This window comes from Apteryx rowi, unplaced genomic scaffold (assembly GCF_003343035.1).
Source record: "Apteryx rowi isolate R43461 unplaced genomic scaffold, aptRow1 scaffold_13, whole genome shotgun sequence".
Classification (NCBI taxonomy): Eukaryota; Metazoa; Chordata; class Aves; order Apterygiformes; family Apterygidae; genus Apteryx; species Apteryx rowi.
This window is the reverse complement of record NW_020447530.1, coordinates 5,009,578-5,033,924: the sequence shown is the minus strand read 5'-3', so window position 1 is coordinate 5,033,924 and position 24,347 is coordinate 5,009,578. Positions and strand designations below refer to the sequence as shown.

The 24,347-nt window shown below is 44.2% G+C and overlaps 1 protein-coding gene across 7 annotated transcripts in view; it reads right to left on the bottom strand.

Annotated features, from left to right (window-relative positions):
• KTN1 (kinectin 1) overlaps positions 1-24,347 on the bottom strand; it is a 55,359-nt gene that overhangs the window by 2,812 nt on the left and 28,200 nt on the right. Inside the window, exons 21-41 of one of the 7 annotated variants that reach the window (XM_026056212.1) lie at positions 23,822-23,859; positions 23,080-23,170; positions 22,849-22,917; positions 21,217-21,254; positions 20,422-20,512; positions 20,239-20,316; positions 19,287-19,324; positions 18,145-18,235; positions 17,961-18,029; positions 17,500-17,537; positions 16,510-16,600; positions 14,331-14,417; positions 12,395-12,484; positions 11,213-11,296; positions 10,679-10,768; positions 10,497-10,589; positions 9,113-9,184; positions 8,508-8,591; positions 8,226-8,309; positions 5,793-5,876; positions 3,821-3,913 (exon numbers count right to left, since the gene is read on the bottom strand). In XM_026056212.1, coding sequence (XP_025911997.1) covers positions 3,821-3,913; positions 5,793-5,876; positions 8,226-8,309; positions 8,508-8,591; positions 9,113-9,184; positions 10,497-10,589; positions 10,679-10,768; positions 11,213-11,296; positions 12,395-12,484; positions 14,331-14,417; positions 16,510-16,600; positions 17,500-17,537; positions 17,961-18,029; positions 18,145-18,235; positions 19,287-19,324; positions 20,239-20,316; positions 20,422-20,512; positions 21,217-21,254; positions 22,849-22,917; positions 23,080-23,170; positions 23,822-23,859 — 1,593 coding nt within the window. Of the gene's footprint in view, positions 1-3,820; positions 3,914-5,792; positions 5,877-8,225; positions 8,310-8,343; positions 8,394-8,507; positions 8,592-9,112; positions 9,185-10,496; positions 10,590-10,678; positions 10,769-11,212; positions 11,297-12,394; positions 12,485-14,330; positions 14,418-16,509; positions 16,601-17,499; positions 17,538-17,960; positions 18,030-18,144; positions 18,236-19,286; positions 19,325-20,238; positions 20,317-20,421; positions 20,513-21,216; positions 21,255-22,848; positions 22,918-23,079; positions 23,171-23,821; positions 23,860-24,347 lie in introns of those variants that run through there. The other 6 variants (XM_026056214.1, XM_026056215.1, XM_026056217.1 and 3 more) reach the window with 6 other exon arrangements.

Sequence of the window (24,347 nt, the reverse complement as noted above, 5' to 3'; positions counted from 1 at the left end):
TTCATAAGGCAGACGTGCAGGTATACCTAAGAGAACCTCCCTTGAAAGAATTCCCCAGCTAAAAATAAGCAAGTTGACCTTGGTGGCTGTGATACAGAACTACTCAGCTCTCCACGTGAACACYGAGAGGTGTTCGCAAGCGCTCGGCAGCGGCCAACCCTGTCCAACCGAAAGCGTTTTTTACAATCAACTTCAGTGGCAACAGAATTGGACTGATGCATCATACTGTTGCAAAACTCTCCCTGGAGTTTAAGGAAAACTAGAGCAAGTTCAGAGAAGGCCACTTTCAGACCGCCCATCCGGCCAGTGTTGCGGCTAGAGCTGCCTGCAACGCAGCGAGGGCAGTAAATCAAACTCAGCCACCTGCACCATTACAGGCACGATTCTGGGCTCAGGCAAGAGAGCAAAGCAATACATGGCACAGCTCTTGCTCGAGTGCAACCGGTGAACATTTTTTCCACTGTAAAAATCATTGGGAATCTGTACGAGGGTGGCTTTAACCTATTTTACCCATATTAAAGTAGAAAATCAGATTCAACTCTGTCAAGACTGAGAATTCACTTACAGATCTCATGCRGACAAATGGAAGTAGAAAGGCAAATCCAAAGAGCATCGGAGCAAATGAATGAGTCACAGCACTGACCCATACTGCTGGCGATGGGAGTGCATGTGCATTAGGGTGGAAACCATCACGAGCAGAAGGAGCCTTTCAATTCGCTCAGCCCCCCTTTCCGGAAAGAGCTCTCCTCTCCCTTATTTAGCTCTCCGCTTCCCCCCCTGTATTTTATGGCTGACTAATATCAGTCAGCATTCACTCGTGAATTATAAACATATGCCCAGTCCTCCTGGGGCCAAATCCTGCCCAGCTAAGGATGGATTGGGGCTCAACACCACCCCACCCCAACYGCAGACAACCAGGGCTGTGGGTACGTCTGCAGTTCGGATCTCCCTCCCGACAGGCACTGAACCGACACGTCCATCTCCAGCAGGCTTTACGTGACGTAGGGCACTTGGTTTTCAGCGATGGAGTGTTTTACGTAGGGATTTGGGGAAAAAAAGCATTAGGCTGCATATAAGCCTCAAAATAAGTTTACTGCCTAGGAAAGCAGCTGAATATAAATGGCTTCCTTAAAGCATACTAAAAGGCACCTTCAGTATTATCTAGTTCCAWAAGTGACAAGGAAGTTGATTAGAAAACCCAAATGATCCATTTTTAAGTAGAGAGAAAAGCAGTCTAAAGAAAATACACAGACTGTGTTTGAAGGTTTTCGCAAGCATCATTCCTCAGTTTTGTGGGTTGGTTCCCGTACCCAGAAGGAACAAATATGCTCATTTTCAAGCAAGCGTTCTCAGGTCCTTTTTAAAAACAGAAGAGACTGTTGCTAGGTAGAAGTGGCTGGAAGACTTTCTTTTTTAGTCCGAGAGCTATTTTAAGCTGGGTTTTTAGGCTTCTGGGGAGACAGCTCTTTTTAAAAAAAAGCAAGCAAAAAGGGAAGACGACAAAGACAATGTTCTAATTTTAGTCTCTGGCGATGGCTACCTATTTAAAGCAGTGCTTAGACAATTAACATTTTCTACTAATGAAGATTTAATTACAGGTTTATTGGGACTTTATTTTTCCCCATTCCTCTTGAGAAAAGAGGATCTGACATTCTGCAGGAATCCTGCTTGGGGCTCCAACATGCCCATGCAGCTATAGCAGAGCAATGCATACGCCAGGGGGGTCGCGCAAGCTGTTACAGCTAAAGCAATTAAATCAGAGTAACATCCTTAGGCCACAGCAGGGCACATCTGAGGACACCTGGCTTAGGAGCGCTCGCCAGGTGTTGCCAACCAGGAAGCGCCACGGCCGACAGCACAGGAACAACTTGGATAAGCAACTGCCATCCAGCAGAAGCAAGCAGCTCATAGCACCACGCTCCTGCTATTTGCAACTACAGCAGTTGTGGGCCACCACCAAACTTCCTACCCTGCGCGTCTGCAGACTTGGCCAGCGTGTTAACATAAGCCTGCACCACTGCCATGTTTGCAGAGCTTATGAGAGGCATCCAGTGCGTGTTTGCAAATGACATTGATCCCAAGAGGCTGAGCAGAGCTCCAAGAGGAGGGCGAATGGGCAGGATGAGGGCTCTCTGCCTAGTCAGCTCGTATTATCAGCCCTGCCCCAGGTCCAGTCAAGGTGGGAGAGCATCTCAAAGCCTCCTTGAGCCTGCCTTTCCTGCTCCCTGTCAGTCCCTAGCATTAAGCCAAAATGGAGGTCATCACAAGGGCACAGCAGAGTTGGCTTTGGCTTTATGAGGGCTCTTCCTCTCCCATCTGCTGCAGGCAGGGACATGGAGCACCCACGTGTCACTCACCATCACCAGCCGGCCTCCCGCTGGCAGCACAAGGGAGGGCTTGGCAAATCGAACATCCTCTCCAGGAAACCCACTCACAGAGCTGAAACATGAGTGGTCTCAGAGGCCCAGCTGCATCTCCAGCTCTTGGCATGGTTAGCCCACAACGCAACAGCCAAACAGCATCCCTGACTGATCACTCTGCAGAAAAACCATTTCATTTCTGCTAATGCCTACAAAGGCAAAGGCTTTTCTACAGTGCTCCTTAGAGAACTCCAAGCCTCCTCTTGCAGCTGAAGCAGCTACTTATTTTCAGCAGCTAAAAGGAGTCGATATAAATTATTTGTCCTACAAGCAAGTGCTCCTCTACCCCTCAGACTACAGCATTTCCTTCTACTCTATCCATCAGAAGAAAATGGGTAATGAGTTCCATTGACACCACTTAGCTGTACCAAATGTGCTGGGAAGACATCTGTTTTAGCCTTCTACTTCTCAGCTGCCTTCTGGAAAGCTATTTTGAAGCCGATGGCAAAGCTCTTGTTTCCAGAGACAGGAAAGCCCAGTTTCTGAACCCAGGACTCAGCAGCTTGTACAGGTGGTGCCTTTTTAGGGCCAATACTAAAAGAACTGGCTACACAAGCAGTTCAGCAGTCACCCACATGCTTCACAGGTGAGTTACCTGCAAAGGTGAAAGCAGACCATGCCAGACGGAGTCCACCCAACTCCAGACCTCGCAAGTGCAACCCCATTACTGGAGGCTATAAAAAACACCTTTGGTCTGGAGAGTCAGCCACCCACAGCATGAGGCACTGCTCGCATTTGTTGCCTGCTAAAGCTCAGACTAGTAAGATTTTGCTGCTGGACCAGGTCAAGGTCAGCACAAATTCCTAGGAGCCAGGGTCAGCTGAAGTTGAATTCAGGCACCTACCTACGGCTAACAACAAGCTCTTGTCCACACTGCAGAGGACCAGAAGGTTCAGTGTTTTGACACTAGACCGCATGGCCTACAATACCGAGGCACTCCAAGACAGCCATCTTCCTCAGCAAGTGCCAGCCCAACACTTAATATTTTAAGCTCATTTAGTTATCAGCAGATTTATTTTTAGCCTCCTTTAATGAGCAAACAAGTTGGGGACTCTTCCCCATACTCTCCCCACTTTTGCCTAAACCAAACCAACAACCCTTTGGAAGCCCAGGTCTCATGTACAGAATCTCTTCCCTTCCTCCTTGCAAGCTTGGTACATGGGACAGAAGTCACTATCCAGATGACAGCAGAACTCCCAGAGCTTAGAAAAACATCTGCATCCCCAGGATACAGCTCCAAAACACCACAATGACAAGTTGTAAACTAGGAAACTTCATCAAGCCTTAATTTTCTGTCAGCAGCACATGTCCTGTTCCTTTGCTGGAGCTCACTTCCCAAAGTCCATAATTCGCATGAGATTTGCGGTGCCCCCGGGGATGGACTCAAAGGAAACACTCACCGACTCTGTGCAAACGTCGCTGTTCTCAATAACATTGGCATCCCCAGCAGCTTTTCCAATTTCTCTCTCAAGAGATGCCAAAGACTCCTGGGCCTGTAGGGGGAACACAGAGAAGGCAACTACTAGCAAAGGCTGAACAGCAAACCCCTGTCTCTCCACGAGTGCTAGAGGCACAGGAAATCATTCTTCTGGAGGAAATCTGTTTTATGCCAGACTCACTCAGGGGACCAACGCGTTTTCTGAGATTGACATGTCTCCTTATAATCAGCATGTTGCATGTCAGCCTGCCTGCATTTGAAAGCAATTCTAGGGGGATGCTTTAATAGTCTCACATCAAGTCATTAGGTAAAAATTGCACAGCAATTTTTTTTTTCCACGTGAGAGTGTAGCACAGGCAGGTCTCCAAAATCCTGATTGTAAATCTGCATTTATACAGATCTGCACGAACCAGGGACATCAGCTCAGCTCACTTCAGAGCAGCTGGAGGTTATGTGTGAGCAAAGTGTTGTAAACACCTTATCTCAGCAGGTCTCCTTTCATCTTTTCACCCTCTCACAGTGCTTCTGTGGCCATTTGTCCCTGTCCCAGATCAAGGGCTGCCTCCTACCTCAGCCACAGCTCTCCTTCAGCATCCACCCTTCCAGTCCTGCAGGAACCCAACCTGACCTCCTTCCCTCCCTTCTTTCTGCCACCTTTCCTTCCTGAGCTACATAACTGAATTTCTGGCTCAGCTTCCGCTTTTGATGAAAGCAGTTCAGCCTTGGGGATCACCTCTCAGAAAGCACTGTGGGGTAGATCCCCTCCAGCTTGCCAGTTTGGCCAGATCAGCCCCTGCTTTACCTCCCTCCTCTGCCTCCAGTCACAAGCCATGTGCTATTGCTTTCTAAGCCCTTTTCAGCTATTCTCACCTTCCTTAAGGCGAGACTCACCATCCGTCCCCCATCCTTTGCTTCATGCCCTCCGCCCACCCCCAAACAAGCTTTGGGCCATCTTCGTTAAGCCTCCTTCAGCCTGCCTTCTGCCACGAGGGCCTAAACTTCACAAGCAGGCACACTGCCAGGGCACCAAGACCAGCACTGATCCAGTCAATCAGCCCATTTGTCCACCACTGACAGGCCTTAGAGTAACCCAAGAGACAGGCTAGCTCTAGAAGGTATCTAAGAGTTGCTGTTAAAACCAAAGCACTAGCAACCCATCTTACTAAAATTAACCCAACTAAACCCACCCTTTGCATGTTGCTTCCAAGCTTTATATGCTATGCTCATGGCCAAAAAAACAGCATCACAGAAGGAACAAGGAGGCGTTATACGATCTGGAGCCAGGCCGCAGCTACTCTGTGTATTCTTGTCTACGTTTATCAATCCTCCCGTGTGAGAGATCTCAGTGAATACCTCTAACTTGAAGATTTCCCTTTAAGCAGCCACTGAGGAACATCAGAGGTAACCCACCTGTCTGTCTCATCAAGATTGCATAGAGCTAACTGTGAAGACTTGCAGTGTCCTGGGTTATAGCCAATTTGTAACCACTTGCAAGTAGGCTGACAGCTTGTAACCCAACTTGCAACCACTGATTTGAGAATGGATTTAACTGCTCCAGTATGCAGTGGCATGGGGACTGCGGGATGCTTTTTTGTTCAGTTAGGTTTCTTTATTTAAAGAATGATCAGTCAACCCCAAATCATCACTTATTCCCATTGGCACAAAATTATCATGAACAAGAGATGCTTTCAAGAAGGAGAATTAAACAGAACTGTTTGTTGCATTTTATCATTTCAGCAGACACACAGGTATCTTGGATCAGCTCTTATATCCACAATCCCAGTCACCTGGGGAACCAGTAAGTAGAGCAAAAACTCCACAGGGCAGGCAGGCAGCTCAAACTGCTGGAACCACATTTTCCAGCACTGCTAAACTACAAATCGTGACAGCTTCTACAATATTTAAATCTGTGACCGTTAAAAAACCGTGCTTACCTTGGGCAAGTCACCAGCTACCTTCTGCCTCTCATTTTGATCAATTTTGAGTTTTGATAGTGTTTCATTTAACTGTGTTTTCAGCTGTAAAATAGTAAAAAAGAAAATCAGTTTCCCCCCCCCGCTTTAATCCATCTCCCTTGGGGATTAACCCAGTGCACACTGACTGCAGAGGGAGTACAATTACTAACAATTACACACACTGGATTAGTCAACAGGTATGATGAGGTTTACAAGGACAGTCAAGGAAGAGAGACTCCATCTGTAAAGATAAATGTAAAGAATGGAAACTACAGAAAAAAAGACAGGGTTATCAACTTGATTACAAGCGGTTTCAACTTTTAAACTATATTGCCAAAAAGAATATTAGCAATACGGAATATCCTTAAGCCTCTCTAGCATTCCTATCACAAGTCAGTCCAGATTTCAACTTAATTCACAACAAATATGCAAAAATGTAAGCTGTCATCTTCCTAATTCAGGCTAAATAGTCACTTTACTGCTGAATAAACTAAAAACTCTACTTGTCATCTTAATAAAGCACCACTTATTACAACAATGTTGACTTAACCAGTCTGTTAATGTCACATCAAGGAATGAATCACTGACAGGGGTATATTAAATTGTCGATTGTGCTTAGACTCAATCCAAAAAGTGAAACTATTTCAGTCAAGAGGGATGAATCCTTTATACTGGCTGTCCTTAAAATACAGCCTTCCAAAGAAAGGATATAAACATTTTTTAAGAATATTTCGATTGCTCTTCAACACAGCACACAGAACCAGCCACAGCACTTAAGGCTCGAGCCTCAAATAGGCACACTAACAAGGAGCTTGAGTGCCAATTTTGTTGGATTTGTGACTCTGAAGTGCGCTGTGCTAATGTTCACTATTCCTGCTGTCAATCTTCTTGGGAACCAGCAGGGGATTAAAGAAGTGAACAATAGGCTACTCAGAGCGCTGAATTCTCACTAATTCCAAACCCCTGCATTATATTTGTCTCGGACTTGGAAGGTTCCCCCCTTTGCAGCACCTGGACTAGCGCGTGCTGTTTTTCTGCAGTTCGGGGAAGCACTGTTGGGCTCCTCTGCAGCTTCATCTTCTCTTCCCAGTTCACCTTATAAATTAGTGGGAAATTCTGAAATCCCATCATTTCTCCTCCTCAGCCTCCTGCCTCTTACAAAAACACTCATATAAACTGGACAGCATTCCCAAGCTGTTTGCATGGAACTTGTTTACCACTTCCTCACGCTTCAACCAGCACAGCATCATCAGACTGCGGAGTCAAGCTGCCCTGCTAGGGAGCTCAGCTTTTCAAGCTTTTGTTGTTACAGACATAATAGATTGTTACCTCTTATATTCAAGAGGTTGGCATTTGCTGATTAATTCTAAGATGTGTGTTCAGTTCCCATTTCCCTTGCTTTCAAAACAAGAGGCTTCAGTTGCTGAGGCAGGATGTTAATCAGTGCTATACTAGGCTTGCCAAGCATACTAAAAAACAGTCTACTTAAGTTTAAATCAACTATTTTAACGCAGTTACATTAGTGGTGGTACCCTGGCAAGACCAGCAGTTAGCCGGCAGTGACAGGTTGTCCCATCAGCTACTCTAAAATCCACCAGCAAAGACGTGGTGGCAGAAAGAACCTTCCCTGATTCTGGCTCAAAAGCACAAGGAAAGCTCGATTCAACACAAGCAGAGGAAGGATCAGACTGCTCCTGCAGACTCAAAAAAAGCATGTTACTCTGGAAACAAATGAGAATTGAAAGGACTCAGACTGTAAAATCATGCATCTTTGGGGCTGCAGGTCTGGCATCACTTAATTCAACCCCTTCTTGAGAAACTTGCTTTAGGAACATTAAATGCTAAAGAGCATATTCAGCCAAAACACACCCTACATGGTGGTGCATGCCACAACCCAGAACAGTTGTTCTGCCACATCAGGACGCCGACTGCTCAGTGGCTGGACACTCAGAACAAACCTAACATTGTTTTGGCCAATTTCTGCACATACAGAGGAGCACGGAAGAGGCACTCCACTGTCAGGCTTACATAGACATCACAGTTGTATCCTCAAAAGCTTTGAGAAGACAACCAGAGGATAATCCTCAAATTAAACTGATGAGAGCACAACTTCTGTTGCCCCAAAGACATTCTATTCGCAGCTACACGTGTCTACACTGTGTAAAACATTGATTCTCAAGAAGTTTCAGATATGAAAGTCCTAAAGACTTTGGAAAAAGTCTCAAGAACCAGACATGCTATTGTTAGGAGCAGAGAGAGACAAATTGTAAAAGTCAGACTACATAAATGATTGCAATGGACAAAAATATCAAGCTGAAGAGGTTAGCAGAACAGACAGGATTTGGAATAAGTCTCCGCTTCGTAAGTATGCTGGGAGCCTAGTTTGTGCCCAGCGGAGAACAAGCTTCTTACCAAATTTAACTCTTCATTCTGTCTTACTGCTTCAGAATATGAATCATCAAGTTTTTTCTGCAATTCAGTCAACAGATCTTTGAGCTGAAATGAAGTTTAGAGTTTTAGGATTTGTCTCCTTAGGATGCCCACTTTTCTTCTGCTCAGTTATTAGTGTGTCGCTCTACCCTAAGGTCACAAGCATACAAACTCCTCAGCCACAGAGGCTAAGCACTTGATTAGTTTGTCAGCTGACTGGTAACCAAACAAAAGAAAAAGGACAGTCTGGTCAAATATGTTTACCTCTCTGACTTCTGAAACATAAGTAGATCGTTCTATTTCTGCCTTTTCTAGTTCACTTTCCAAATGTTCTCTCTCTTTTTTAAGCTAGAAACAGAAAAACAGAGTTAAAATGGACATTTTCAGTCTTTGCTTTACAGTATCGTTTCTTAATTTATTATTAGCTGAAAGTTTCTATCAAATACTCCATGATATTTAGAGCGCCTTTCAAAGCTGGCGATTGCACAACACACAGATTTAAACTGTTACACTTCAAAAGTAACTTGATTTTTGAACATAAAAGAATCAAGCCCAAGATTATCGAAAAGCAGATACAAAGTAAACTGCTTGGCCTCCCAAACAAAAGGCCCCACTTCCCAGAGCCTCAGCACCCAGTGGACAAGTAGTGAAGTGTTAAAAAATAAAAACTAAAACTAAAAAAAAAGAGACAACATTTCCTAGGGCTCAACTTTATCCATCTGCTTCTCGAAAAACACTGGCCAAGAAGTTCCAATTAAACTACAACACAAACTGCACTACATGCAAGAGCGGTCCCAATATGTTCAAATTTAGAACACAAGCTTAAACCATGTTTTAAAGTTTCAAAGGGAAGAAACATCTGCACGTACAGTTTCAACTTCTTTGACTTCTTCCTTTAACCTCTCTACCTCGTGCTCCAAAGGAACGACCGAAGAGCGTAACTGCAGTTTAAGAAAGATAAATACATTATTTAATTGGATTGGTCTAAGGCAAACTCTCCATATGCACACAGACTTGCTTCTATGGTTTAAAAACATTAAGGATGATGAAATCGTGGTGACTGCAAATAAAACAAGACACTCAATTCAGTATATCAAGTCTCCATCATAACATACTCACACCTTTTCTGTCTTTCGCCCAAAATAAGGAGTGCTCTGACAGATATTTGGAGCTAGATGACAAATGTTGGGATACTAGGACTAAGCTAGCTGTCTGTTATTCGCAGTAAGGGAAGTATCCTTCAGTCACTTTACAACAAAGATAGTCTGCGTTCATGAACTATACATAGCTAAACCCAGCATATTTAGCCACATTAGAGACTGCATAAGTGTAGCAGATGGTAGCACATCTACAGTTCAAGAGCTGACAGCCTGTTACAAGCCCCTCAAAACAAAAGGTTTTGAATTCATCTACATGTTTGTTTCAGGCTCATATCCTGGCACTCAAATTTGCAAAGCAGAAGTAGTTAAGAAATTTCTTTCAAAAAAATCAGTTTGACCTACTTTAACTTTAGATTGGGAAAGAAACATAAAAGGCTTTTCTCCTGCCACCTTTGCTAACGACAGAGCCTTCCCAAAAAGAAAAGCTCTGCAGGCAATTTCAAGTGTAATTAGTTGACCGTAATGGATTTTAAGTGCTATTTTAACATCTTCAAAAAACCGCTTATGATTATAGGATATTTAAACCTTAGCGCAAGCAGTCTGTATCTCTTCACAAGTGGACTTTTTAAAAAGAGGTGGCTAACAAATACAGTTTGAGTTGCCAGGATCAGAAACATCCATACTCCTGGGCACATTAATGGATCATGTGTATTTTCCGAGTCTTGGGCTTCCTATCCCACCTGGCATTACTATTACTATGCACTATTTGGCTGCTTCCTGCATCACCTGCAAAGGAGCGTGCCAAGGACTTAATAGACCAGTTAAAGACCTCACACCCATGCTGTTTGTTCTCGCTGCTTTGAAGATGGCAACTGGAATTACTCACAAATCCAAAGATACCAACAATTCCCTCACTTCTTAGTGTTTTTTTTTCTTTTTTAATAGAAAGATGTCTCAAAAAATAAATAAATAAATCTCTGCCCAGCATGAAACTAAGTGTCACAGCATTGGAAGTCCTACTGTCACAAAAAGGGATATTATACCCATTGCTGACTTCACCTTTTTCATCTGCTAGCCTTTGCGGCACTCAAACACCCTCTGACTTCAAAGGGAAATTGCCTGGCCATCCCAAAAGATAAATCTTCAGAAATACCTGCTTAAGTTCCTTTTGTGATTCTTCAACTTTTATTTTCCATTTACTCTCTTCCTCTTCCACGCTCCTCTGTAGCCTTTGTAAAATCCCCTCCTAAGAAGAGAGGGCAGTTTGAACACCTACAGCCGAGGAAAGGCGGCTTGCAACTTCACAAGGTACAAGCGACCACGCATGCTGCTTACCGTCTCTGCCAGAACCGACTTGTATTTCTCACAGTCCAGTTGCAACAGCGTGTTCATTCCCTCAGCCTCCTTCAACTTCTGCTCCATAGCCTGTCAAAGGAGAAGAGAGACCAGCAAAGTTATGCCTCTGCTGTCAGGCTTGAGCTCTATTATTGTCACAAGCAAGCTGTTATTATTTACATCGGCAGGTCTTTCTTTCCATCCTACACAAAGACACCAATATCAAGTGCAACTTTTCACTGCTCAGTTGCAGTCATCACGCAAGTTACTGTAGTAACTTGCTGAGTTGCCTGAAAACAAACCATTTCCTTGGAAAGGGACCAGGGATTTTTATTTCATTAACATTTTCACAACTCCACAAGGTCCTTTTAGGCGTTTTAAATACATTCCTTCCTTACAAGATGCAAATATTTATAAAACAGTTTTCTTATCACCGGTTAACTCATTTGAACCTCACAGTACAGAGCACGATTTGCAAGATTTATAGCGTGGAATATGCCACGCACAAGGAAGCTCTCCACTGCTCGCGCTTACCTTGACCTCCTCGGATCCCAAGGCCCCTCGCAGATATTCTTTAGCCATCTTTTCAAACCCACATATCCATTCGCTATGACTCTGCTGGGAAATACACTCTGTTAGAGCTACAAGCAACCTCAATAAATTTATCTTCAGGACATTTGTCTCCCAACTGCACGATTGTGGAAGAGTGTTTCGGCACTGGAATTCCCACGAGCTAACGTACAGCCCGACAGGAGTTGTTCATCTAGTACCGCACACAGSCAAGCTGACAGTCCACAGGCAGCAATCCAGGAATACAAAGTACAGCTGAGACACAGCTCACAGGGGCTTGGAGCTACCGAAATACRACTGGGTCAAAGGTCTACCTGCAAGTCTCAGGGCTCTACAGCAAATATTTGAAGACTTAAAGAAGTGTTTTCCAAAATCCATGAATAGTTAAAGTGGACTCTTTCAATGGGATTCACTATCMAGACAGATTGATAAACAAAAGTCATTTTTTTAGAGACCTCTTAGTTCATCATGACACTAAACTTCAGAACCCTGAGAATATTTTAAAGTATGAATATTCAAAAMCTCTTTATGGTACGCATTACGAGTCAACCACAGAGCTGGTTTTCTAGCCTCAGCTCACGTCATTCACACAATCTAAACCAGGCAAACGCAGGTTTCCTTCGCAAATCGCTGAAAGCCACCGAGAACACAAAACTGGAAGTCAGTGATTTTCAAAGAGGCTTTGGGAACAAAATAAACACTTTGGAGATATATTAACTGCCCTCGAGGCAGCACAGCCCCTGTAGAAAAGGCATTCAGCAGTTATTGGCACAGCAGTCTGGGAAGCTGGATTCCCATTGCGCCTAGACAGTGAATAAACATGCAGTAGACTTTATCTGCTCTTCAAAATTTACTGTCTTGGAGACAAGATAACACAGGCAGATGAAACAGATGTTGGTGAGGTAAAAAACAAGATAACGATAACATGGTGGGGTGGGTTTTTTTGGTWTAACACTTTTCTTAAGGTAATTGTCTGTACTCAGGGTGAAGCTCTTTGCTGCCGGCAAGTACATACAGCACCAGCAGAAAACAGTCATTTCCCACTGTAAACGTCTTGGGGCGAAAGGGACCGCGGTTTAGCGCTCRGGATTGCCCAGCGCAACAGGAGCGGAGCTCCCCGGCAGGACGGACGGCTGCTTCTCTTACCACGTTAGAAGGAAGAGACACCTTAGGGAAGAGCTTCTGGAGAAGTTCTCGCGTCTCCATCTCGGCAGCTTCCAAATGCTGCTGCCTCTCCTAAACCAAGAGAACAGCTCACATGAAATTGGGAAACACACTCCCCAGACCTGGCAATACCCTCTTCTAGGCCTAAAGTTTAACCCAGAAAAATCATTTTTGAGTGAAAGAGGCTCCACAGCCTCTAAAATTGCCAGTAACTTGCTTCAAAAATTGACATTAAATTGCTTCGGAATTTGGCCTTCACATTTGTTCATGCTTTTAAGCTATTATCCATGAAGCTCTCCTCCAAGCTAGCCTGTTCCTACAGAATTTACACCATCATTCGATTGTTTACAACACAAACTAACCAGTGCTGAGTAACCGTATACACAGATCACACCAACCCTTCCACTCAAATAAGCTGAGCAACATCTCAAAAACAGTAAGTTTGATTAACATTTAAAGAATCCATACTTGTTCTAAACAACTTTATGGTAGAAAAAAAAAAATTCGCTATAAATTAACATCACTACATCAAAACAGAATTAAAGTTGAACGGAAAATTTGTGTCAATGCACATTTGAACCAGGCCAAGAAAGCAATACTGCATCTTCTAAATATTACTTTTAAGTACTTAACAGGGAGACCCTTACATCCTCCTTCCCCAAGCTTGGATGGAATGGGTAATAATTATTAGAGCTGTGTGACAATCTCCAGGTTTTCTTTGTCATCGCTCTGCAAACTAAAAAAAAGAAAATCCACAGAGCCAAGAGACCCCACAGATCTCTAGTTACTTTGAAATTTATTTAGCATTAGAAGACAACCAGCCGCGGGGTGTTTGTTTGCTGTGCTTGTGGCAGATAGGTTTATTTAGGGTTAGGCTATACAACACTCCTTACACTCAGGCTCCCAGTTAAGTTTAAATATAGAAAGCTGGGACCCCTCTGCACAAGGCAGCCTTCCCGACCCATCCCTCACTAGTATTTGATTTTCTTTTTATTTAATGTCAGTGTTACTGAGCCTTGCTGCTCTGAGTTCCTCTACCGTAAGAGAGCGCRGTGGCATTAGTAGGTTGAAATTCAGAAACAGAAACAGACAGGAGACATCGGGCTGCAAAATTGTGCCAAGTGTGTTAGTTTTCRGCAATTCGGGAACCGCCAGCGAGCGGCCACTTAATCAAAACCTTTAGACTGCAAGAGAAAGCAGAGGAGCGTTTAAGACAGCAAAAGCACTTGCACAAATTCTCCGAACGCTGGGCTGAGCCAAGAGCGGAGACGTCTCGGAAACACCRGCACACAATCCCAGAGCAGCGCTCGTCTGCTTCTGGCTACCTGACTTGTGTTTTAAAGTTATTTGGATGCTTTTTGAATTCTGCACGATGACAATTAACACCAGACCGGGCTCATAACAAATACAAGCGCTTTGCAGAACAATTCGCCCCCCCGTATCAGTTTAACCACCGGGTCTGACAGGTCCTGTCAAGCTTCAGATACTTCCAAGGAGGGAATTCACAGCTGTGGTGACACAGTTTTACTGAGAAGTTCCCAGGTTTTTAAATAATGAGCTCGTCCCCATTCTTCACGGGTCCACTAAATTCCTTCAAGCACAGAGAAAGCCCAGTAGATGAAAGCAGGCTGCTCACCAGCACAGCTCTTTTCCTARAGCTCCCCACAAAGAAAAATGATTCACGACAGCTCTAACAATTATGCAAACAAAAATCAAATCAGCAGGCCCACAAATTAAGGGAAAATAAAAGAAACCTAARGACGACAGGAAGAAGCAGAGGTGAGAGTATATGAATGATCACTCAGAACAGACTATACTTAAATTGCAGTAAAAGTTAAATGCCTCCATTTGATTTAAAAAACCAGCTGCAGATCTGCTTCTAGCTTAACGCATCATTTCTAGCGGTTAACATTACAACCTTGGCAGTCTTGTTCACTTTGTCCTGCAGCAATTTTTCAGTTGATGCCAATGCTTCCATTGCTTTCCAGTTTTTCTCCCGAAGGTCCTAATCATTTTTAGAAAGAATGATTTCAGTTCAGCCAATATTCAAACTGTTTCCGCTTTTACTTCAGAGATATATTTTGCATTACATCCCATCATTTGCATTTAAATGCTGGTTACTGCAAGATGATTTTGCTGGGTAAGATGACATACACTAGCAAAAATAAGTGCGATGCTCAAGAGTTTGAATGAAAACGGAAGAGTGCCAATTTCTGCCCAACCGTCCCCCGATATCCAAAACCGATCCAAGTGTCACTGAGCTGCAGAGCGTATCGTCACAGCGCTAGCGACCCCACACTTTGACTGCACTTGTAAGAAGAGAGAGGGAAGTGTTCAAAAGTAGTGAGGAACACAGACACCAAACCACAGATTGCACAACAGAGTGTTAGGCATGTGGCATTGCAGAACCTAGAATGGACCCAAATACACATGGAAGTGTACACAGTTATGCCTCGATCCTGCAACCGGATCTAACGGGGTAGATCCTTATGCCTCAGCGCAGACCTGCTAAACCAGGGCTGACCGTGGAAATACAAAGTTCAGGGCCTCGGTTTGCAGCGTTTACCCCCCATTCACCGCGCCAGGATAAAACGCTGGCTCCCTCGGCGGCGCCCGCCCGGAAGGCTTTGGGATTTCACCAGCGACGAGCGCACGCRTGGGAACGACGGAGCACCGTGCTGTGCGCCTGTGTCTTTCTTGGCAAGGTCATCAAACGTGTACGCCACAAGAAGTCATCATGCAAGCTCACAGTTATTAGCCTGAGAGCCCTAAGGCTGAAAACTCTTTAAAAAGAAGGAAATGCCTCACGGCTGTTATCTAGAAAGGATGGGCGGCCTTGGAGGGAGGAGATAATGGTACTTGGGACTTTTTTTATTTATTTTTTTCCAACCCTCAGAGCAGTCAGCTTCAGCAAAGGACTACTTTTAAAAGGCTGCATCTTTTTATTCACCGCACAAAGCATCCAAATCCAAGCGTATGCCTCCACCAGTTTTGCTTCAGCACTTTTTTTACCTGCTTAACCTACGAGCTATTTCACTGAATAGGAAAAAAAAAATTGGATAAAAATCACCACGTGGAAAGCTGGGATTTACAGGCATGTTTTGTCTTTAGCAGGAACCAGATTTCTGCCTGCACGATGAAGGGCACTTAAACCTTGCAGTTCCCCAGGAAACGAGCCCACGGGAAGCACACATACGTTCTGCCTTCCCAGCTCATCAATCTTCTGAGACTACCCAGCCAYGTTCCCTCTACTTTACTTCAGCTCTTAAGCTACATTACTTGCTCAAAAGCCAAGAGCAACACACACTCAATATTTTCCTTCTGTGTTTCTTACACACTGGGCCATTTTTTTTAAATTGGCATGGCTTATTGTGTGGTATTTGCTGGGTTTTGTAAGCTATCAAGAAGAGAAAAATGAGCTAAAAAACCTATATTTTAACAACCTTCTTTTAAATGATTTAAGGATGCCATTCTCTCRCCCAGCACAGGTAATGTATTCTGGGGAGGTAATTTCACAGCTCTGYGTTGGAAGATACATATTTTGCTTCCAGCCACAAACAACCCATATTGCACCGTCAGTGGCTGCCATAAAAGGAACATTTACTGTCCTTGTCCTTTTCCTGAAAGTGCTTAATCCTGATTTTCTGTAATGGGATGAGCCAGCTCTGAGAGTCCTGAAGTAACACCTCCTCCCAYGTACACTGCACACACCTCTGAGAACAGCCCCCTTTCACCCTCCCACCCTCCCCCAAATCCTCCCCACTTCCCTAGGGAAAGGGCATGTTTCCGAGCAGGGCTAACAAGGCTGAATCGAAGTCGTGAGAATTTGCCGCGAGATGTGTCCTCCAGCAAGCCTCCTCCCTCTCACCAGTTCAGCAACCAGTGAAAAAGCTGGTAAAACTTGGAGCAGTAGGTAGGGGATGGTTATTTACTCCCAGGGTAGAAAGCAGAGTGTTCAGGGCACACAGTGYGGCAGGCAGTTGTCAGGTAAGTGTTTTCTTAGAAAAATGCCCTAGGCATCTAGTAGTGCTGTGCACACAGTTTTGTTTTTTTGGGGGGTTTGGGTTTTTTTTTTTTTGGGGGGGGGGTGGTCTTACGTTGTTCTTTTTCCTCTGTTGCTCAAAAGCGTTTCTCTGAGAGGCGAGCTCGCTTTGGAGACTGGTGATTTCTTTCTCCTTCCCTGCAAYGCTGAATTACCAAAAAGAATCACAAACAAATCAGGAGACATTTAGGACGTTGCAAGAGAAGCACCGATACCCTCCCTTCACGTAGGCTAACACGCTTTCTCCTCTAGCAATATATCCTGCTTGAAAACCTGCTCTCGCCGACCTGACAGCGCTGCTTGCTTCCCGCTGCTCTGAACTGCGGGCTGCCAGAACGAAGCCCGTTGTAAACCCGCTGTTTGCTTACAACGGGCATCTGCACATATTTATCAAGGCCATGGGAAGGCACCACATTTGATAAGTCAGCCAGTCCAAACTGGTATAAAGTCTCAAGACGAGCACTGCTCACTGGATAAGAGCATTCCTTTTCTAGCATCTAGTCCACAACTCATAAGTCGCTTTTAACTTAGAAGAAAAAGAATTCAGTCAGCCAAAATGCATGACAGAGGCAATTTGTGTAGCACAGTGTAAGCTGGCATGGCAGAAGCTTCCACGCAGTCCTTCAGCACAGTTCAGCTCTGCGTTGTACCCCACTTCTACTCCCAAGGCTTTCCTTGGGAAGAGATTTCCACCAGGCGGTTTTGTGATATGAACCAAAATCCTCTGCTAGGCTGTGGTTCTAAGAAAAAAGCCTGTCAGTTTTGCTTGAAACCCTAACATCTTACTCCTCAGACAAACAGCCTAGTTGGCATGCGTTTAAAATTAAATCCATCGTGGCTTGCTTACGCTGTGACTGCAACACACAGAGCAAGCACTGTTTGCAGAAGACCACAGCTGAGGGTTATCAGCATGAGCAGAACCTCTATATTCAGGTTTTATTAGGTATCAAAGTCTGTTGTTGTTTTTTTTAATTCATTTAAATTTTCCAAGCAATAAGTAAAATGAGGGGTTCATCTATCGCATTCAACTTCTGGCAGTACTTACACTTGCAGAAGCTCCTCCCTTTGGACAGCCAGAGATGCCTACAAACAGATCGGAAACTCGTTAGGAGCACATCAGCAAAGAGCGATGCAGAGGGCGTGATCTGCCTGGGTAATCAGTCACAGCTGCAATGTTAAGTGCAGCACTCTTGCCCTTCAAGGGAATCCTGTCTAACCTCCCTTGGCCAGAAAACCCTGACTGTGATGCATCGACTCTAAAGATAAGGGTGGAAAGCCAGAGGGGAACACAAYGAGCATAAGAAATAAGACAAGGCTGCAAACCCACACGCTAAAGGGAAGGGGGAACAGATATCCAACAGTCAGGAAAGCTGTCTTAATGCAATTCAACCCTGAGGTTGTTCCTGGATTCACACAGGCAATACAACCACTGGTCTTCCATGCATCCCTAAAAGCTACTGCCAACCCTTTAACCTCACTCAGCCACATTGCAATTGGAAGCTGTACCTGTTTGCAGTTCTCCTGTTTTAATTCTTGAATTTGAACTTTAAATGATGCATTTTCCTTTTCCACGTCCTATTTAAAGAAAAGAGGCAATACATTTATATATATTAGTAAAATATTTTTATTAAAAAACACATAACAGGTACACTCCTACTTGCAACACAAGACAATTCTATCGAAACTTTACCTGCAACCGTTTTACTTGGCTTGCAATTTCTCTCTCCTTTTCTTCCAATACAGCTTTCAACTTCTTCATTTGTTCTTCTTCCCCTTTCAACCTGCAGAGTTAGTTTAGGAAAGAGAAAAAAATTAAAATAAGAATTGGTGCTAAAAAGAGGGACAGATGCTCTAGCTGGCACAGCATTTTCAGCAGCAGCAAGCAGCTAAACTTTGTATGCTATATACAATAATCAGCCACATGGAGAGCACACACATTGGAAAAGAAGCCATCACGCTATGGCTCTAAACCAAGAAAACTAACAAAAATACACGTCAGCTGCAGGAACCTGTATTGCAAACACTTACCTGCTAAGAACTGGCCTGAGGCAAGCTACTCATTTCACATCTCGGTTAGCAAATGCCTTTAGCCATGACTGAGCTCAGCAGCAGCCGGAGCAAAAGTGGGAGAGGAGCAAGCGATCTCCTGAGCAAATCCTCCAACCCAGCTTGCTCTGAAGCACGTGCCGGGGACACAACCTCCCAAAAGCGAGGCTACCTGAGGCAGCACGTACTGGCTATACAGGAGCCCTGGTGGGCAGGCAGCACATTACGATGGCTACGTTGAAGACAGAGCCCTTTTTGGCATGGTCATATACACCTTCCTCTGATTTAGAGCAGCCAGACGGTCAGACAGAGCAGAGTCAAACCCAGAGGAAAGCRTGGCAACATTTCTTCACACAACAGGAGCTGGAGACCTGGCTATTGCGTCTCACAGACCGAAAATGGCAAGCTGTATCTGCTCATTGCTCTACCGACTCCACCAYGCTGCATATGCCCTGGGCACTCAAACCCACTCTCTAAACAAGCTAAACACAAGGAGGAAACATCACTAAACACAAGCAGCAGCAGCAATTTCACTAGTTAGTGGAGCCCTGGGCGATTGTTTCCTCTTGCGAGGTGTACGAACACCACTACGCAGGCAAGCGCCAGACTGCGATTACACACAGCAGCAGACGCACTGGCTGGTATGCGTCCATCAGCACCAACAGTTTAATTTAGCAAAGCCCAAAAARTTCTTGAAACCAAGTCATACATTCCGATTTAAGAAAAACACCAGCACTGAACACGTTATCAGCAGGCGCTTGAGAAACCGCAGCTAAGCATACTCACAGGCTCTCCAGGTCCTGGACTTGGGAGGCAGCAGGTACCTGACAAACAAAGAATTACCAGCCTCATTTGATGGCACAGTAAAGCCGTCAAAACAACAACTCTTTGCATGATCAAGGACATCACACAGGTTGAAAGAYAACTTTTTAAGGAAAGACCAGAAGTCTTGCATCACAAAATTCTGCATTGCTCCAAGAATATCTAAACACATGACCTTTAATATGTGACTGACACTACGTATCCTAAACCTCACTCCAGCCAGTTTCTCTCCCTCCCACCTTTCCCCTGGGACAAACACCTCTCTAGACATCCACCTGAAGTAAGAATGCAACTCTGCTTCTCACCCCTTTCATTGAGAAAATTCTTAAGTGAGCTAAAATACCAYTTGATAGGAAAAATTGCTCCACAAAGTAACAACCAACTGCAAGGATGTCCAGTYGCTTGTTTGCAAGTCCAGTGCAGAAAATCCAGAGCCAAAATATTCCAGGCAGTTGGAACTTCCTCAACAGGTCAAGGCAGGAAGGAATCATAGCAAGAGCCTGATCACACACAGGGAAGAGGTTATATTCAGGACCAGCAGAAGGTCCCATAGGGTCCATAGTCCTACAGGGACACRGCTGCAGTCTGGCATGGAGGTACCCAGGACACAGCTATGATTCAGTCTATGAGCTTCAAAGTATGAGGCCACTGAAGCCACTCATTAACAGCAGCAGCATCCAAGTTAAAGAAAAACTCTCAGAACTTATYTGCGTAACATCTGTTTTGGATAAAGACAGTTGAACTAATGGGCTCTTTGCACTGTAGACTRTCAGTCTAGTCAAGCAGGATTTAAAAATCGCTCTGTAAGTTGAAACCAATGCGAATCCTTTGAGAGAGCGGGGGCATAAACAAACAACATCTTCCAGTTCGACTAAGCAGCCCTGTTTCCGAATCGCATCTGCTCTGCAGGCCATACCTGTTGGAGCTGTCGCAGGTTCTGTTGTTCTAGCTCCTGAACTTTACTGGTTAATTGTGCAATTGTATCTTGCTGACCCTTTGGATAAAAAAAGTGAGTTTAGAAGCGTAAATGTAACCTTTCTGCATTCAGCAATACTGCAACAGACCTTTTATTTCCCTTTAGAATAGSAAGGAAGTTTACCTGCAGCCATTCTCCTTTCTTGACAATCTCTTTCTCCTTCTCTTCCAATAAGGCCTCCATGGTTTTCACCTGCTTTTCCTTCCCCTTCAACCTGTACCATTATATAGACGTAGACACACAGAATAAGCCCCACTCATATCCATTTGGAAAAAAAAACAAAAACAAAAAACACAAATCCTACGCTTTGGCACATGTAACAAACAAAAGCAGCCTATATGATCAAAGGCACAACCACAATTCACCTGCTAAAAAGCAATGTGTGAACACTCCCACCTCAATCTGGGTTAGCAGGAACCTGAAAGACACCCTTAATCAATGGTACTGCTCATTAAACAAAAGCAGACAAATTCTGCTCCAACACGTATTGCAGTGATTCCACACACGTGTGCTCTCCTTAGCTAAAAGATATTTTCTCCCCCCCTCCCAAGCAGGGACGATGAGGCACTGACACAGTGACTCAATTCTCATTTATCTACCCAGCTACGTTACCAAGTGATCTCCCCATAGTGCCTTGCCTACATGCTTCCATCCCGACTTGGATTTAATCCCTTATAAGTTGATTGGGGCCCTTGAGGCCACACAGCACTTAACCTTGCTTGTTGTCTCCAAAGACAGGACCAGAGGGGTGATGGTGTTTTTAATAAGGATGTATGTCCACTAGGAAAGCTGTTAATAACCTGGCTCACTTCACACAAACTAGAGACATCAGACCCGAACACTTTAACCCAAAATAGACTGGAGCAGGGCAGTGAGGGCTCCGCAGGGCGGATCAGACATGTTAACAACCGTACTTACAGTGTCTGAAGTTCTTTGACTTGCGAAGTGATTGACACCTAAAGAAAACAAGCAGTACTTCAGTTCAACATCCACATCAATGCTAAAAACTGCTTTATGGAAAAACAGAAAAAGGTACTTGGAGATTATTACAACAGGCACTGTTTGCTACAACAGCGTGAGCATAAACACACATTTTTTGAGGGAAAATAAATTATGAAGAAACATATCTCCACTCCCCATTTAAAACATTTCTTCCCCGGCAGGAAGGAGAACAAGGCAAATGGGCACACGGGCAGACCCACCGGAGCACCGCTCCAACGCAAGAGACGAAGAGAAAAGCGGAGACTAATGACAGCCACCTCGCTAGCCAACTGGAGCTCAAATCAGAGAGATCATCTCCAGCCCTTGCACAAGGAAAAGCTTTTTAGATGTCCTCTCTGCAATGGCAGTGCTCCCTTTTAAGAAGGGACATGAATGAGAGAAACAAGATTTAAAGAGGAACATTTCCTTTGAATTCTCTATAAAAGCCTCACAGAAGCCACAGACTAGCTAGCTGCGATTACAACAGATTTCAGCAGTGTGGATACTGGCTGTCCGAAACAGCTCAGTTAGTTTACTCTTGCTCCGCAGCATGGCAGGAACTTCACACATTCCCGATAACCTCTGTTTGGCTTGCAGAAGCATGCACACCATCTCTGGAGCAAGTGTCCCTCAAATGCAGCTTTTCAGAGACTGTGACTCCAAACTACATTTTGTTGTGAGCTCTGTATGAGCTCTGTATCAGTTCCAGGCAAGGAAAATTAAAAATAATTCCTCCAGTTCCTGGGAATCTGCTTTAGAGGAAAAGCCCAAGACAGAAACACATCCTCTGAAGCTTTGCCTAAAAAGGACAAAAGCTTTAACACTAAGGAGAGAAGAAAAATCGGTGGCATGTTAGAACGTAACTAGAAAGACACAAAAAAGTGCAGACAAAAAAAAAAAACCCACACAAACAAGCAAGCAAGCTTCCTGACAGCACAGGGGATTAAGCAGCTTGCACAACAGGCTCCCTAAGGAAACGTGGGTTCCCACCGTTTCAGACGCTAGACAGCAGGCATGCTGCAAAACCCAACACTCCTCCGCTTCTGCATTCCTGACAGCTAGGGTAAAACCTCGCTCTGCCAAGACAGGCTTTCTTTGGGCATGGGAAAGCGAATGGTCTTAGGTTTACCCGGAAACCAAATGCAGTTTGAGCCAGTAGCGTTGTTCTAGCGGAGAAACACCAACAAAAGGGGAAGCACCTTCAGCATTCGAGGGTTCGAAGGTGCCGGCCCCAAAGGACGTCCCAGGGTTTCCATGTCTACTACAGGGCACTACGCAACGTGCCCAGCCAGAGCCGATGCTGCAGCACTTTAAGCGATAGCAATTCTTGCCAAGTCTTTCAAACTAAGAGTCCCAAACTTGGGCATCCAGGGGAAGGGGGTTTCTGGAGGACAGCAATAATGATACTACATATTTACAGTTTTATATCCAAGTATAGTGTAGCTGTACCATTAAAAAGTTCCCTCATCCAAGGACATTCACCAGTGAAAGAAAACATACTAGAACAAACGAGTGAGCAGCACATCCAAGGCAAGGCTGTTTCACACTTCTGGCACTAAGTAATTTTACCTGTTTCTCCATCTCAAGCTGGGAATTTCCTACTTCTTCTTTCAGAGCCTCTATTTCCTGTGTCAAAGCCTTTTCAATGACAAAACAGACAGGATTGGGCAATGGAAACACAAAAACACCACAAAAATGGATGCTACAAATTTGTTATTATAGAATGCAGTGCAGTAACAAATAAATGGTAGTCAATGGCATAGACACGGAAAGGAAACAAGGTATTGCTCAGAGGAGTACCTGAACAGTTTTCTCCTTGCTTGCAACTTTCAGGATTTCAGCTTGCAGGAGTTCTTCCACTGATTTTATTTTTCCATCCTTCTCATGGATTCTTAATAAGAGCAGAGGAACCTCGTTAGCTGGCTGAACAAATGTGCTACCTCAGAGTTAACACGCTAGCTTTGGTTCTGCTATCACCCGCAGGTTCCTCTGGGAACCACAGTGAGACTCCCATTACTGTGGGTACCATCACTCACTAATTCAAAGCCAGATGCAAAAAAACAAGAGGAACATGCTAAGCAGATAACTTAATTTGTATTTTAAGACAAAAAATATACATATATCAGTGATCCCTGGAATGATATGCACTTAACTTCAGCCTTCACTGGGCATTCCAGCAAAATATGGATTATTAACTTGAATTCTACATATACACACACAGAAATACAGTAAACAAGTTCACTTCTTTTACAGTGCCTACTGAAGAAAAACAATTATCTGACAGTCCAGTGCGATTCCTTGTCTAGTCAAATTTGGGCTTATAAAGTTAATAGCTTAGCAGAAAAACCACTGGATTTTCAGAAGGTATTGATCTGACTTGATGCATTTCCAGAGAGCTGACTCTTCCTGCCACACACACACACACTTCATGCAGTTAAAAGCAAATCATAAGTCATTTCAGGGAAGCAAAACAGCTGTAGACATGGAATAAAGACAGGCAGAAGCAACAGCAATTAGAAATGAAATCGGTGCAGTAGCTTACACTTTCTGGAGTTCTTCCACCAGTGATTGGAAAGAAACCTGTACAAAAGAAATTTTTAACTTAAAATAACAGAAGAGAGCAATACAAACAATTTACAAGTGTTAAGGGGCAAGGAATAGAGCRCTCAGGCTCTTTAGCAGTGGGTAAAGTCTATGTAGCAGCCCCAAGATTTTACCTGACAGTTTATACAAAACTAGCTGGCGTCTCCATTTCCTGGCAAACCAATAGCGCCAAGTCTGCAGCAAGCTCCAGGAAAACAAACAAAAATCCATACCATCTTTATCAGGAGAGGCTGAGGTTCAAGGCCAGCATTCAACCAACTAGCTTTATCACACAACAGGCTTGGAAGAGTTAACATACAAGCGCTGTTATAAGTCACAAGCAGACCATTACAAACAAGTGCCAAATTACAATGCAAAGCTGCTGAGAGTGAATCCATTCTGCAGGTCACAGACCACGCTTACTTATTCAGGGGTAAACATACAGTCAAGTCATCACAAAGTTGGGGCTATTTGCTTAATCTCAG